Below are 16045 nucleotides of genomic sequence, written 5' to 3'. Positions count from 1 at the left end.
AAGAAGACTGACTTCCATGTGTATCACAGCCTGTACCTGAAGGGGAATGTGGACATGCTCAAAAGCAAATGGATTCTCGAGGCCAGCTCTGTGGCGTAGCAGGTAAAAGCCACTGCTTGCAGTGCCAGATCCCATATGGACCCTGGTTTGAGTCCTGGCTGCTCCACTTCTGATCCAGCTCTCTGCTATGGCCTGGGAAAGCAGTGGAAGATGGCCCAAGTCCTTGGGCCCCTGCACCCACATGGGAGACTTGGATGAAACTCCTGGCTCCTGCTTCGCAGCAGCGCAGCTCTGGCCGTTTCGGCCAACTGGGGGATGAACCAATGGTTGAAAGATCTTTCTCTCTTTCTCTCTCTCTGCCTCCCCTTCTCTCTCTGTGTAACTCTGACTTTCAAATAAATAAATAAATAAATCAAGGGGCTTCCATAGTCTTGGAAACTCATGACTGGTGCATAGGGAGATTACTGATGCCATAAACAGGAGTGTCAATTTGTAAAGTCAACAACAGGAGTCACTGTGCACTTACTCCTCATGTAGGATCTCTGTCCTTAATGTGCTCTACATTGAGACTTAATGCTATAACGAGTACTCAAACAGTATATTTCACTTTGTGTTTCTATGGGGGTGCAAACTGTTGAAATCTTTACTTAATGTATACTAAACTGATCTTCTGTTAAAAAAAAAAAAAGAAGAAATTATCAATTCCCAACTTGACTCTCACTGGGATTAAACATGACAATAGGTCTGATCTGATTTCATCATCATTTAAAAAATCATCTATTATTTTTCACTTTATGTTTGTGTGGGAGCAAACTGTTGAAATCTTTACTTAATGTATGCTAAACTAATCTTCTATATATAAAGAGAATCGAAAATGAATCCTCATGTGAATGGATGGGAGAGGGAGTGGGAAAGGGAAGGGTTGTGGGTGGGAGGGACGTTATGGGGGGGAAGCCATTGTAATCCATAAGCCGTACTTTGGAAATTTATATTCATTAAATAAAAGTTAAAAAAAATGAATTCTCAATGAACACACCCACAAGCTAAAAGTAGACAAAGCCCATAAGACACTTCTGGATCTTCAGCTGATGCCCATAGCTCTAAAGCTAAGGAAGTGCATAAACAGCAAGAGAGTCCCTCCAGGCCAAGAAGGAAGAGATCATCAAGACTGTCCAAGGAGGAATAGACCAAGAAATAAAGCTCCCCCTCTCTTGCCCAAGTGATTGCATAGATCAATCACTGAAGTAAAACAAGTCTTTGTCTGCTTGACAAAGAAAAAAATATATACAACATTCTCATACAGCAACTTCAAAAAGTTTATGAAAATTTGCATTATCTTCTAATTGCATTTTTCCAAATATTTTTGAAGCTGCCTTATACCTCCTGAAATTCCTTAATATGATTTCCTTTAATTCTTTGAACATTTTCTAATATTAGCATTGTCGTTGTCTAGTAACTCCAATATCCAGGCTTTCTCAGATGTAATTTTTGTTTTGTTTTGTTTTTTTTACTTATTTGACAGGTAGAATTTAAGACAGTATGAGAGAGAGAGAAACAGAGAGAAAGATCTTCCCTCCATTGGTTCACTCCCCAAATGGCTGCTATAGCCGGCGTTGCGCCGATCCGAAGCCAGGAGCCAGGTGCTTCTTCCTGGTCTCCCATGCGGGTGCAGGGGCCCAAGCACTTGGGCCATCCTCCACTGCCCTCCCAGGCCACAGCAGAGAGCTGGACTGGAAGAGGAGCAACCAGGACTAGAACTGGCGCCCATATGGGATGCCGGTGCCACAGGCAGATAATTAACCAAGTGAGCCACGGCGTGGTCCCCTACATGTAATTTCTATTGACTTTTTTTCCCTGTATGTATTGGACATAGTTTCATGCTCTGTATTATTTTTTGTGTGGCAACTCTGGAAGTTAGATTCCTCTTCTTCACCAGAGTTTTTGTTGCTCTTTGCATGCTAATGACTTTCATGGACTGATTTTCTTAAGTGTATGTTCTTAGTCCTGTTTGGCCTAGTGTTCAAGTGAAGATAAGGCAGAGATTTCCTTAAATGCTTTGGACCAGTATATTTTCTGCCCACTGTCAGTGGACTCTATATGTGGTTTGGTGATACCTTCAACACTCTCATCAGCTGACACTGTCTTTAGCCTCCACTTCATGCTTGTGTAGAGTCTCGGGCCATCCAGGGGTGAGAAATTAGGGCCTTATCATGTCTCTCATGGACATATACACAGCCCTGCATATCTCTGTGGCCTTCTGGATCCCAGGGAACTTGTCAGAATTTTTTCAAAGTCTTATGTAGATACCTTATTCCACAGATTTTTCCTTTAATTTTTTGGCTAGTCTGTGGTGTGCTCCACTCGTTAATGCCTCGGGAAACTGCAGTGTCAAAAAATTGTTACTGATTTTTTTTTTAGCCAATGCCCAGCAGGGCAAAAAATTTTCTCACTGAGTGAACTGAAATAAAGATAAACCCTGTGACAGTAACTTGCCCCATCTCCTGCCAGACAAGTTAGATAGTAACAGTTTTTAGGAATGGGACTTTTTCCCATTCTGCCCTTTCCAGTGGCTGTGATGCAACTGATTTTCAAGGCCTTTTTAGAGCTTAGGAGACAGAAATGTAATACTGCATATTGACACATGACGGCCGCCTTTCTAACCACTGTTAAGCCATTTTTCTTAAATAGCCAGGCACCCTCTAATTGGGTGTAGATACACTTATAATAGTCACATAGTCACATCTTCCTGTAGAATTAATCCTTTAATCATTATATAGTACCCTTTTATGCATGTCCAAAATGGTGCCCACCCTCTTGTGCAGTTGCCTCTTTACTTTTTTGAGTGTTTCCTTTGCAGTATGGAAGCTTCTTAGCTTAATGTAATCCCATTTTTTTCTATTTTTGTTTTTATTGCCATTGCTTCTGGGGTGTTTCCCAAGAAGTCTTTGCCTATGCCAATGTCTTGCAAAGTTTCCTCATTATTTTATTCAAGCAATTTGATGGTATCATGTCCTAGATTTAAATCCTGGATCCATTTTGCATTGATTTTTGTATAAGGTGTTAGCTAAGAGTCTTGTTTCATGCTTCTGCATGCGTAGTTCCAATTTTCCTAGCACCATTTATTGAAGAGACTGCCCTTTCTCCAGGGATTGATTTTAGTTCATTTGTCAAAGATTAGTTGGTTGTAGAGGCTTGGATTAGTTTCTGGGGTTTCTATTCTGGTCCATTGGTCTACATACCCATTTTTCTGCAAGTACAAGATTGTTTTGATTGTAGCTGCCCTGTAGTTTGTCTTGAAATATGGTATTGTGATGTCTGTGGCTTTGCTTTTATTCTTTAAGATCACTTTACCAGGGCTTGGCATTGTGGCATAGCAGGCAAAGCTGCTACCTGTAACACTGGCTTCCCATATGGGCACCAGTTCAAGACCAAGCTGCTCCACTTCCAATTCCAGCTCCCTGCTAATGCACCTGGGAAAGCAGTGGAAGATGACCCAAATGCTTGGGCCACTGTACCTGCATGGGAGACCTGAAACAATCAGACTCCTGGCTTTGGCCTGGCCCAGCTCCCATCACTGTGGATGTTTGGGGAGTGAAACAGCAGATAGATGATCTCTATCTGTGTGTCTCTCCCTCTTTCTCTAATTCTGACTTTCAAATAAGCAAGCAAACCCTTAAAAAAAATTTTTAAGGAAGATTGCTTTAGTGGGGCCAGCTTTGTGGCATAGTTTTTAAAGCTGCCTCCTACAACCCCAGCATCCCATCCCATATGGGCACCAATTCAAGTTCCAGCTGCTCTACTTCAGTTCCAGCTCCCTGCTAATGCACCTGGGAAAGCAGCAGAAGATGGCCCAAGTCCTTGGGGCCCTGCTACCCACATGGGAGACCCAGATGAAGCTCCTGGTTCCCAGGTTAGGTCTGGCCCAGTCCTGGCTGTTGTGCCCATTTGGAAAGTGAACCAGTGAATGGAAGCTCTCTCTCTTTTCTCTCTCTCTCTCTCTCTTTCACTCTCTCTTTCTGTCTCTCCCTCTCTGTAACTTTGACTTTTAATTTAAAAAATAAATCTAAAAGAAAAAAGATGGCTTTAGCTATTTGGGATCTCTTGTATTTCCATATGAATTTTAGCATCCTTTTTTCTAGATCTCAGAAGAATGTCCTTGGTATTTTTATTGGGATCACATTGAACCTGTAAATTGCTTTGAGTAATATGGACATTTTGATGTATTAATTCTTCTAATCCACAAACTTGAGAGATTTTTCCATTTTGTGTGTGTGCGTGTGTGTGTATCTTCTATTCCTTTCCTTAACGTTTTATACTTTTCATTGTAGAGATCGCTCACCTCCTTGGTTAAGTTTATTCCAAGGTGTTTAAATTTTTTTGTACCTATTGTAACTGGTACTGATCTTACAACTTTTTCTTCAGCTGTGGCATTGTTTGTGTATACAAAGGCTGTTGATTTTTGTTTGTTTCTTAGTGTTTCATAATCTAGTCAAGCTGACACCTATACTTAATGGTCACACCTATGATGAATTAGAAAAATAGAAGAAGCACTGTTTATTTAATAAGTTATAGGACAAAAGCCTGATACTGTACAGTGTGGCTCTGTTGAATAGCAGATCATGCTACAAACCTTGGCCTCCCTTTTGCAGTACGACGTGACTATGTGTGTGTATCTACCTATTTTATAACATCACATCAAACATCAAATGTTTGTGCCAGAGTTTAACACTAGTTTACACTTCTGATTACACAGTTATTATGCAAATGCTAATCCTAAACTCATTTGACAAATAATGCAAATTTTTTCCTAGATCTGTTCTTTTGAACCACATGGCCAGGGAACATGCTTTCAACATTGGATTGCCTGACAACATTGTGTACTGCAGTGAATTTCTGTGTACATTACAAAGAAAGCTTGACAAGTAAGTGCTGCTTTATGAAATGTAGCCTTAAGCTATTTTAATTCTGTTATGAATTTTTAAAAATTAATTTAATATTCAGAAGTAATTAAATAAATGGAAATTTCTCATGTCAGAGGAATTTGCATTTTGTATAACATTCTTCATCTAGATCATTTTGCCTTTTATTTCTTTTTAAATTTTAAAAATAAAATATGTCATATATGCCAAACAATATACATACCATTTATAAAGTTTGGAAGATAGGATATGAAGAATATACTCACCACCCAACCTAAGAAATAAAACATTATTGATTCCTTTGACTCTTGCTGTGTTCTTCTCCATATTAGTATTTCACCAGAAACCATTTGTCATTATTTTGGAATTACAATCACCTTACTTTTCACAATAATTTTTTACATATTTGGTAAAATAGATAAGTTATAAAATTATTGTATGTTATTCAGTTGTATGTGAGCTATAGGATATGTATGCAATCTTCTGCCTTTTAGTTCTCATTTCTGTTTACATAGAATGCTGCTCCATTTTCCTAAGGTCATATTCTGTCAACTGGAACTTAGCCTGTTGAAAGATGAAAGGAAATTCTCTACATCACCAAAATGGGCTTCAAAGATGGTACCCAGTTTTCTTTCTAGGAAAGAACCCAAGATTTTTTTTCTTCTAAGAACTATCATTCTTTGTTTAAATATAATACTGGAAAATGTGATATTTCAACCTACAATATTTTAAGCAATGTCATTTAAAAAATAAGAACCATCAAGCATATAAATCAGGATTTTTTTTCTTAGCTCAAATTCTGCTTTCAATACTATATTAAAACAAGTTCCTTTACTCTTGTTAAATTAGCTTCATTTATAAAATAAACCCACATGTGCTTTCCAGCAAAATTAGCAACGTTATATTTTTGGAATCACATATCATCCATGAATTATTTACTATAAAAGAATATATTTATTCCCATGGCACAAGAGATAGGTGAAAGACATTTAGTAGAGATTTAAAAAGTTATTCAAAATTGGAATGTTAATAGATTGTCATCATTTAAGTTTTCATGTAGGAGTGATTAGACTTACTCTGTGTGGCTCCAGAAAGCAGAGTTCTCATGGCTGATGGATAGACATTATAGGCAATATCAATTGTCAGGCTTGGCATGATAAAGTGATTTTGTTAGTAATCTTTTCAACACTGGTAATCACTATTTTATTGTGCAATAAATTCTCTATCCATGGAAATATATGAGCAGAAGATACATGAAAATGATATAATATCTACCATTTATTTTATTCATATATGTGTGTATATGTATATATTTATATGAATAAAATACCTAGTATAGTTCATAGCACACAGAATGTGGCCAGTAAAAATATATATATGTGTGTGTGTGTGTGTGTATATATATGAAAGTAACATAAAAAATGTTTAACTTCTGTAAATGTGGATACTATCTTCATCTAGAAATCAGAATATGACAACCAAGAAAACCAAGTAACTTTACCAAGTCCCACAGTTAGTAGGTACTGAAACTAGAAATCAGACATGCAAATCAGCTCCCAGGTAGATCAAACGATGTACTTATTATTACGTAAAATGTGGTAAGTCAGTGGTTATCATCATTGTAATTATACATAACTACATTTCATTTGCAAAATAGGTAATTCAATTAGTAAAGCACCAGTAACTTTCTTGTCAGCTATCTTCGTCACAATTATAATTGAATCACCAAGTTGGCTAACTTAGCAAACTACAAAATAAACTACGTCATGTTTCCTACAAGAAGTAAAAATGAGCAGGGATTCTAACGTATATGGTATATCTCATTTGAAGGTTCTGCATGATCTCAAATGAATAAATACAAAACTCACTACTAGAGGGTTATCACAGCACCTTTACAACAGACATGTTTAATGTATGCCTGCATCTCTCCAACAGACATGTCTATCAGTGTTGTGTATTTCTTTTAGTTTACAGTGCTTATACTGTGAGAAGACTTTCAGGGACAAAAATACACTTAAAGATCATATGAGGAAAAAGCAACATCGTAGAATCAATCCCAAGAACAAAGAATATGACCGATTTTATGTCATCAATTATTTGGTAAGGCTTTCTTTTTCATAATTTGAATCTTGATTGTAATACTACAAACATAATTTTCCTAAGGGCCAACTAATATTTGAATAAGAATTTAATGCAAATGTTAAATGTTAAAATGAGGAATGCAAGCAATGATTAGTTTATGAAGCATGATTTGATTTGTCTCTGATTTAGCAGAACTTTTGGATATGCAAACACATCCCCTACTTATTGTCTCATCTCTCAGCTTGAGGGCAGAGACTTTTATGTTCTATTCAAAAAACACTTGTTAAGTATTGAGTGTCCTAGATGCTATGCAATGTAATTTTTTTTTAAGATTTATTTATTTTATTTGAAAAGGAGAATTACAGAGAGGCAGAGGTGGAGAGAGAGAGAGAGAGAATCTTCTGTCTACTGGTTCTCTCCCCAAATGGCTGCCATCTTCCACTGCTTTCCCAGGCCTTAGCAGAGAGATAGAGCAAAAGTGGAACAGCCACGATTCATGGGTGCCCATATGGGATGCTGGCACTGCAGGTGATGACTTTACCCACTATGCCACAGCCCCCTGGTAATTATTTAAAGATAATCTTTTCACTCTTCCAAGTTCTTCCCTTAAAATTGTATGTCTTTATCAATCTCTTGACACAACCTACTTTTAACAGCAGTTACAGGGAAACCAAGACTTGCTAATAGGCATTTTACTTTGCTTGGCTATTAGGATGAACTAACCAGTGACTCTACCAAGGGTTTTATATCATTGAAAGCTCTCCTTGGCCAGAACTCTTGATACCATTTGCTGGCTGGTATAGATAACAGTCCCTTTTGGGTAAGAAGAATTATTCATCAGAAGCTAATTGTCACTTGGTGGGGAAGGAAGGATTCACACAATGATGGAAGTGCTACCCAGCTGCCCCCAAACCACTGGATTTTTCATGTATATAACAAAGGAGGGAAAACTACTGGTGTAAAGAAAGGGTTAAGTAACTCTCCAAAGGGATTGGGAGAAAGATGGAGAGTTCCCTTTCTAAGTGGCACTTTGCTTAAGCAAATGGAAATTAAATTTTTTTTCTTCTCAATGTGAATGAATTAAGACCCAAATCCATTGGCCACAGAAGGCTAGTTGAATTAAATGAACCATTTTATCTATTACATAGAAAGCATGTCCTGACTTGTTTTGAAAATCTGTGCTCTGGGGTGGAATTTCTTCTAAACTAATCTATATAGTGTTAAAATTCTCCTTGAGAAGCAAATTTAACATGTACTTGGAAATTGACTCTGGGAGATGACTATTGTTTGCTACAAATGTTTTACAACCAGCTAATGGCAAAGGGTATCCTTTGAGTCCTTCAGTCTCCTCTTGGAATCACTCAGTCAGTATTTCCTAGGGCAAATTCAGCTTCAGGTCCCAGCCCAATCCAATAGGGAGCTCTAAGAAAAATTCAGGTACTGTATTAAACTGTAGGAGCCATTTAATAGTTCTTCCTTCCTAGGCTCTTTGAAACTGTTATTCAAGAATTTGGGACTAGTAGAACATGTATAGCTGGAGGTGTTTACTTTTACAGGAGACTTCAAAGCGTCTGCTCACTTATCCCACTGGCATTTTAAGGAAGGTCTGATACTTTATTTCCTGGGCATCCAGTAATGTGGCTGTCAAAGTGGAAATGATGGAAGGCCAGCTGTTTCTAGATGAGCATGCTAGAATACTGCCCACAGAATGCCCAGATTTGATACAGCATGAATCACAGCTAGAAATTTCTTCCTTTTTTTAAACTAGCAGTTCTTTGAATACTTACTGTGGACCAGCTTTGACATAGATATTCATATTAAATCATTTAGGGGCCAATGTGCTCCTTAATAGCATCCTATGAATATTTAAAAAAATATTATTATAAATTAAAAGTATAGTAATACATAGAAGGTGAGTGCTGAAGAGCCGCAGGTTCAGCCACTCCTTGGGATGCCTGAATCCCAAGTGCTTGGGCTCCTGCCACCTACTTGGGAGACCTGGATGGAGTCCAGGTTCTTGGCTCTTGCCACAGCCCTGGCTGTTGTGGGCATTTGGAGAGTGGAACAGCAAATAGAAGAGCTCTCTTGCTCTTTGTCTCTCTCTTTTCCCCCCTCTCTCTCCCCTTTATCTTCTCTCTTGTTGTTCCTTCCAGGTCGATGAAAATCAATAGATAAACATTTTTTTGCAAGACTGTTCCAAGTACTAATAGTGCGTAGTTAGAGAAAAATGAGGACCATCAGTTCCTCTCGTTATTTTAGTTTTATTTCAGATGAAATATGTTTAATATGAAGTGTGAAACATTAATATGAAGAAAAAATTCTTCTAAAATTTTACTTAAGTAATAAATAATGACAATACTTTGTTATCGAGAGAGAGAGAAGTTCCTGCTTTATTCCTCGGAGGGAAAAGGCTGACATGAGCATAAGTGTGCAAGAATTTTATTAGGGTCAGTGTCTGTACCTCCGTTTCCTTGGCTTCCTACATTCTAAATTTTTTAAGCACCTTCCAGATACCAAATGCTGGAACAGAAAGAAAACTATTACACACAGGGTGGCTGATTTGAGTCACTACTCTCAAAAAGTTCAGAGATTCATGTGGGAGGTAGACATGTAAAGCACATCAGTCTGAATACCTCGTAATGGTGTGCAGGAAGTCAACTTCTGACCTCTTCTATAGCAGTTAAATGCAGTGATCGCACCATCTACTCACAGTTCCTCCCCTCCCTTTCAGGCTCTTACTGAATCTCCAGTGTAGCTGTGATAGGAACAGCCAGGTATCCTGGCAGGATACACTCTTATAGCCATCCCAGGTGGGCAGCCTACAGACACAGAGGCTGTTTTTTGGATCTCCTCTGAACTCAGCAAACTAATGATTTCCTTTTTCCTTCCTGGGTGAGATCATTTCCATATTTAATAGTTCATAATCAGTTTCTGAAAAGTAAACTTGTAAATACCTTAAAGGTACTTTGCATGATCAAGTTTTTGTTTTTCACGAACAAGAGTTCCAGGTTTCAGATATCCCTGCCTCAGACAGTAACAGACTGCTTAATGTCATCCAGGCTTTAGCCATGCTCTTCAGGTGCTTATGTTTCAATTCTTCATTTTGCTAAAGGGAACTATTGTTGCCATGGTTTTTTATCTTTCTCTGATTTAACTCATTTTATTCGTAAAGCATATAAAGCCACACATAACAAAAGTAAGCTCTTAACCCATTTTTCATAATTCTGGTATAGTTCTAAGGAAATTGTTTACATTTAAAATGTCTCTCTGTTTCTAATGGGTTTTATTTTAAAAGATTTATTTGAAAATCAGAATTACAGTGAGAGAGAGAGGGAGACACAGAGAGAAAGACCTTCTATCCGTCGGTTCACTCCCCAGATGGTCACAACGCCCAGGGCTGGGTCAATCCAAAGGCAGGAACCAGGAGATTCTTCTACGTTTCCCACATGGGTAGCAGGGGCCCAAGCACTTAGGCCATCTTCCACTGCTTTTCCCAAGCACATTAGCAGGAAGTTGGTTTGAAAACAGAGCAGCCAGGACACAAACTGGCACCCATATAGAGTGCTGGGATAGCAGGCTGCAGCTTAACCTACTATGCCACAATGCCAACCCCTCTATGGGTTTTTTGTATAAGTATATATAAGGTGTGTATGTGTTAAAAGTGCAGGGATACCAGATAAAAGGAATTTTTCCCCTATGTTTTTTCCTGCTCTCTTTATTCTTATAAGCCATCTGATGCAGAGGCTGGAGGGGGTGTTCTGAACATCTCTGCTGACATGCCTTCCCAACTTTGTTTCCCTAGCATTCTTTGCTTTCTTGACATGATTCATTAGCAGGCATAGTGTCTTAATGCAAGACTTATGTACTTTGTTGTTTTGATTGTTGTTATTTCTCTTTGGATCTTGCTACTGCAATACATAATATATTTAACTGTATCAAAGCAAAGCACTCCAAGAAGTTCTGAGCCACTGTCACATGCAGATTGCTTATTCCATAATAGACTAGTGAATATGAAGTTCCATTTTCCTCCAAAGAAAGTGGTAAAGTGTGGCCGGCACCGTGGCTCAATAGGTTAATCCTCCGCCTTGCAGCGCCGGCACACCAGGTTCTAGTCCTGGTCGGGCCGCTGGATTCTGTCCCAGTTGTCCCTCTTCCAGGCCAGCTCTCTGCTATGGCCTGGGAGTGCAATGGAGGATGGCCCAAGTCCTTGGGCCCTGCACCCGCATGGGAGACCAGGAGAAGCACCTGGCTCCTGGCTTTGGATCAGCATGGTGCGCCAGCCATTGGAGGGTGAACCAACAGCAAAAGGAAGACCTTTCTCTCTGTCTCTCTCTCTCACTGTCCACTCTGCCTGTAAAAAAAAAAAGAGTGGTAAAGTGCTGTATTACCTAGGTAAATCCCTACATGTCATACTTAGCACTGAAAAAGTTGGAAAATAGTGCTTTGAGTTTGGAAATCTGACAGCTGATATTTTTTGTTAGCTTTTATGTAAAGCTTTCATTGACAAACAGCATTTTCTCATATCATTCAGAATAATAGTATCACAGATGAACCATCCTTGAATAATATCTTGGAGCAATCAAAGCATGGTCTTTAGTCCAAGTCCAGACAGACCAAGAAAAGCATGAGAGATTAAATCCATCACTAAAAATTCTCAGAGAAATCTTGTGGGTAGTATGAACACCATTCTTGAGTCCTGTAATGAGGTCCAGACACTTCATGGTGACTGTGGGATGTATGTTAGAAAGCCCAGATTCACTCTCTGATGACACTGTGATGGATCTCTGCACATCTGAGTTTATGCATCATTTAGCTAATAGATAATGGCAGCTTCAGAACCTCTCATTAAGTTGATGAATGATGGATTTTCTTTCTCGCCCCTAAATCATAATGGTATTCAAGTTCTTTGTTTTTAGCTAAATTAATACCTTTACCTGAAGAAAAAGAATGAATTTTGGTTGTGTAGTTGCAAAAGAATGATACGGAGCAACAAAGATTGTTATACTTAGTAGCAGGTCAAGTTGGGCTTGACCTTAACCACTGTGGAGCTGCTTTAGAGGCGTCCATTAATATTCCGACAGTCCTGTTTGGCACACTGTCGTCTTCTGCATGGCATTTATAGGGAGATTAGGAGTTAGAAGATAAAAAGAGATGAAAAAGTGTCTCAATGGAATAGAGACATTTTCAGACCAAGAGAAACCATTTCTGCTCATCATTCCATGAAGCTTTGCTGAAACTATTACTAGGCTTGCCAGATAAAATCCCCCAAAAAGGTGGACCTTTCCACTATGCCACTAAACTGTTAGGGATAAAAGGGATTTGCTTAGGTATTTGGGTACCTACATAAGCCCAGTACTGTGTGTTTTATTGACATCTAATTCATTTAGCAGCCTTAAGACCTTCTTTTAAGGTAAAATCTCTGTCAGCCTCAAATTTTTATGTCATTTTCAGTTAAAATTCAGCTCAGAAACTACTTTCTAATATGTCCTATGTGCCATTCTCTGGAATTGGAACAATGAACAGAGGCCATGTCTTAGATATTTTTTAAAGATATTTATTTATTTATTTATTTATGAAGTAGAGTTACAGAGAGAGAGAGAGAGAAAGGGCTTCCATCCATTGGTTCACTCCCCAAATGGCTACAATGGCTGGAGCTGGGCCTATCCAAAGCTAGGAGCCAGGAGCTTCTTCCGGGTCTCCTGTGTGGGTACAGGGGCGCAAGCACTTGGTCCATCCTCCACTACTTTCCCAGGCCATAGCAGAGAGCTGGATCAGAAGAGAAGCAGCCACATCTCCAACTGGTACCCATATGAGATGCCAGCGCCACAGGTAGAGACTTAGCCCAGGATGCCACAGCACCAGCTGTCGCTCCCCCTCTTCGTGGAGGAACGACACTAAGCCCTGCCTAGGCTTCATATCCGAGTCACGGCACCATTATGTCGCTCCCCCTCTTCATGGAGGAACGACACTAAGCCCTGCCTAGGCTTCATATCCGAGTCACGGCACCATTATGTCGCTCCCCCCTTCGTGGAGGAGCAACACAAGACCCTGCGCTGTTCTTTCGTCTGCTCGGCCCTCCCCGGGTTTGCTGCTGGTTCTTCCCGGGTTGGCTACTATCCCTTCCACCTCCGTGGAAGGGCAGTTCCCCCTGGCCGCATTCCCCACTTCCGCAGGGGAGCGGCACACCGCCGGCCGGCTTTCTCGGGGGCTGCACGGGTTCCCTTAGATGTTCCCCATAGATGTTCCTGGTGCATGCCGTCTCTCTCCTCCTTTATAGTCCTCCTCCGCCAATCCCAACTCGGCTGCCCACACGCCGAGTACGCTGCTCTCCTCCAATCAGGAGCAAGTCCTACAGTCTATCAGTTGAACTGGAGGCAGCTGTGCGGAAGCTGTTTACTTCTCTCCCAGCGCCATATTGTGGGAGAGCAGGTGCATAGAATAAGTCCTAATTCGAGCAACTTAGTCTAGTCCGGATTGCTCCCCACACCAGCCCCCTTAGATATTCTAATGGGATAAGAAACAGATAGATAAACAAAGTGATCACAGGTGGTCATCGATGCTTTGAAGAGAAGTACAATATGACAGAGGAAGAAAGTGATTTAGTGAAGGGTATGATTTTAGGCTAGTCAGAGGAAGGCTGAGATGGCATCATTTAAGCAGAGACTCAAGTGACCAAGTGATGTACAAGCATGGGAGAGCAGTGTGTCAGGCAGGGGATACATCCCATGTGAAGGTAGCTGGGTAGGAGTAAGCTATCTGTGTTCAAGGTATAGCAAAAAGATTGATCTGACTGAAGCGATTTGTGAAACAAAAAAGTAAAGAGAAGTAAGGATGGAGAGGGACCCGTAGAGAACACGGAGGTCCTACAAGTCATGGTAAGCACTCTGAGTATTGTTATAATGTGATGTGAAGCCAAGGAGGGTATTACAAACGGGGAAGCGTCCTTTAGAAAGATCACTGTGGCTGCTATCCAGATAGGGACTTTAGGGGACCATGACTAGAAACATAGTCCCAACTTGTTCAGCACTAAGATAATTCCATAAGTGTGAAATACCATCTGTGACAGTTCTCATTCAAAACTCAGCATAGCAGGTAAAGCCACCACCTGCAGTGCTGGCATCCCATATGGGCATGGGTTAGAGTCCCAGCTGCTCCACTTCTGATCCAGCTCTCTGCTGTGGCCTGGGAAAGCAGTGGAAGACTGCATCCAAGTAGGAGATCCAGAGGAAGCTCCTGGCTCCTGGCTTCAGATCAGCACAGTTCCAACCATTGCAGCCAACTGGGGAGTGAACTAGCGGAAGGAAGACCTCTCTCTCTCTGCCTCTCCTCTGTGTGTATGTGTAACTCTGACTTTCAAATAAAATAAATTAAAAAAAAATCAGGTATACCAAAAATATTGTATAAAATTACCTTTGAGCTGTGTGTCTAAGTATATATGAAACATAACTTCACATTGAAATTTAAATTATGCCCCCAAGATACCTCATCATATATATGCAAATATTCTGAAATCCAAAACACCTGGTCCCAAGCATTATCAGTAAGGGCTGCTCAACCTTTTAGGATATATCTTTCCTTATCTATGAAAGAGAACATTTAATATATCCTACTTGTATTATTTGAAAACCACTTTTAAGTTCCATATCTATTTTTATCTCTCCTTTCTCCTCTTTCTCCCAAACTTTCCAATCCCTCTGATCTCCCTACAAAGGAATTTGGAAAATCATGGGAAGAAGTTCAACTGGAAGATGATCGGGAATTCCTAGACCATCAGGAAGAGTAAGACTTATTATTTGCTGCTAACTCATTAGTAGTATTTCCAGAGTAGGAAGACAGTTCTTTAGTTTGGCTTACAATTATTCTGATGAGGCAGAATAAAAAGAAAGAAAATCTCTCTGAGTCATGCACCCTTTCATGTAATGGGGCAGAAACTTGAATTCAAGATAACTTTGACATCAAAAATCTCTAAAGACACTGTAAGCCCAACCAAATTAAAGCTGTTAGTTCAAAACATAGATAACATATAATCCAGAAAAAAAAATACATTCTAAAATGCTTTGCTTATTCATTTGGTCTTTAGACCTTGAAGTTATATGATCTTTGAACCCCCATATCACTCATCACTGGAGCAGAGAGCACATTTGAATTTAAGTCAGTTTTGTTCTGTTCATCCCAGTGATGACCAACTCAAAACACTCACAGCTTCTTTTCTTGAAATTAGAAGCTTGAGAAGTATCCTTTCAAACTAAAAGGATTCTCTGCTGCTCATCCTCTTTCCAGTCAAAGCTGTTTGGCCTTTTTATTCCCACCCAGGGTTTTGAATAGACAGTACTTTCTTCATGAAATAAAGCCCAAAGTTGAAGAGTTTTTATTTATTACATTTCCTTGATGGATGGAGATTCAGCCAGGGAATCCTCCTGACTGGAAAAAAATATTTCTTCACCCTTGTGACATACTAGTTAGAGTAGCATATGAGTGAATGTTGAAGATTTAATGACACAAAATGTTATTAATTGTAATGGCCATGACCTGGAGCCAGTGGGCTGGCGACTCCCTCCTGGATGGATAGTGCTGGGGAATTGTTTCCTGTTTCCTGATAGGCAAGCTCTTATGTGAATTGGATCAGGCTGATCTTGAAAGTTATAGCAATGATAAGATCTGTACTAGACATGAGAAATTCTCCACTATTTGAATTTGGGTGAGTAACTCCTCATCTCCACATCTCTTCTCTATGGGCAGTTTTCCTGCCTTAGGAATGCCAGCAGATTGGCATATTTCAAAAAAATAATAAATGCAAGGCAAAGTGGGAAAAGGGATCCTATATGCTTTTTTTATTTCTCTTTGTATCATTAAATGTAACACTAACCCATTTAAAATAATCAGTTTTTCCCTCATGGTAGACATATGGTTTGCCTTTTTTTTTTTTTAAATACACAATTCATCTTACAGAAATGTGCTCCTGACATTGCATCTCCCAGTGTGTGCACCTACTGGTCATGGTTAATGAGAGCAGGCATCACATCTCTTTTTTTTTTTTTTTTTTT

General features: G+C 39.6%; 1 protein-coding gene across 8 annotated transcripts in view; it reads left to right on the top strand.

Annotated features, from left to right (window-relative positions):
* Nucleotides 1–16045, top strand: part of ZNF277 (zinc finger protein 277) — a 148968-nt gene that overhangs the window by 126805 nt on the left and 6118 nt on the right. For all 8 annotated transcript variants that reach the window (XM_008258387.4, XM_008258389.4, XM_008258388.4 and 5 more), the window contains 3 exons: nucleotides 4812–4922; nucleotides 6887–7019; nucleotides 14713–14780. In XM_008258387.4, the coding sequence (XP_008256609.2) occupies nucleotides 4812–4922; nucleotides 6887–7019; nucleotides 14713–14780 (312 nt within the window). The remainder of the gene's footprint in view (nucleotides 1–4811; nucleotides 4923–6886; nucleotides 7020–14712; nucleotides 14781–16045) is intronic.

The sequence above is a fragment of the Oryctolagus cuniculus genome, chromosome 3, assembly GCF_964237555.1.
Source record: "Oryctolagus cuniculus chromosome 3, mOryCun1.1, whole genome shotgun sequence".
NCBI lineage: Eukaryota > Metazoa > Chordata > Mammalia > Lagomorpha > Leporidae > Oryctolagus > Oryctolagus cuniculus.
Note: the sequence above shows the minus strand (reverse complement) of the source record. Positions and strands in the feature narration are given on the sequence as shown.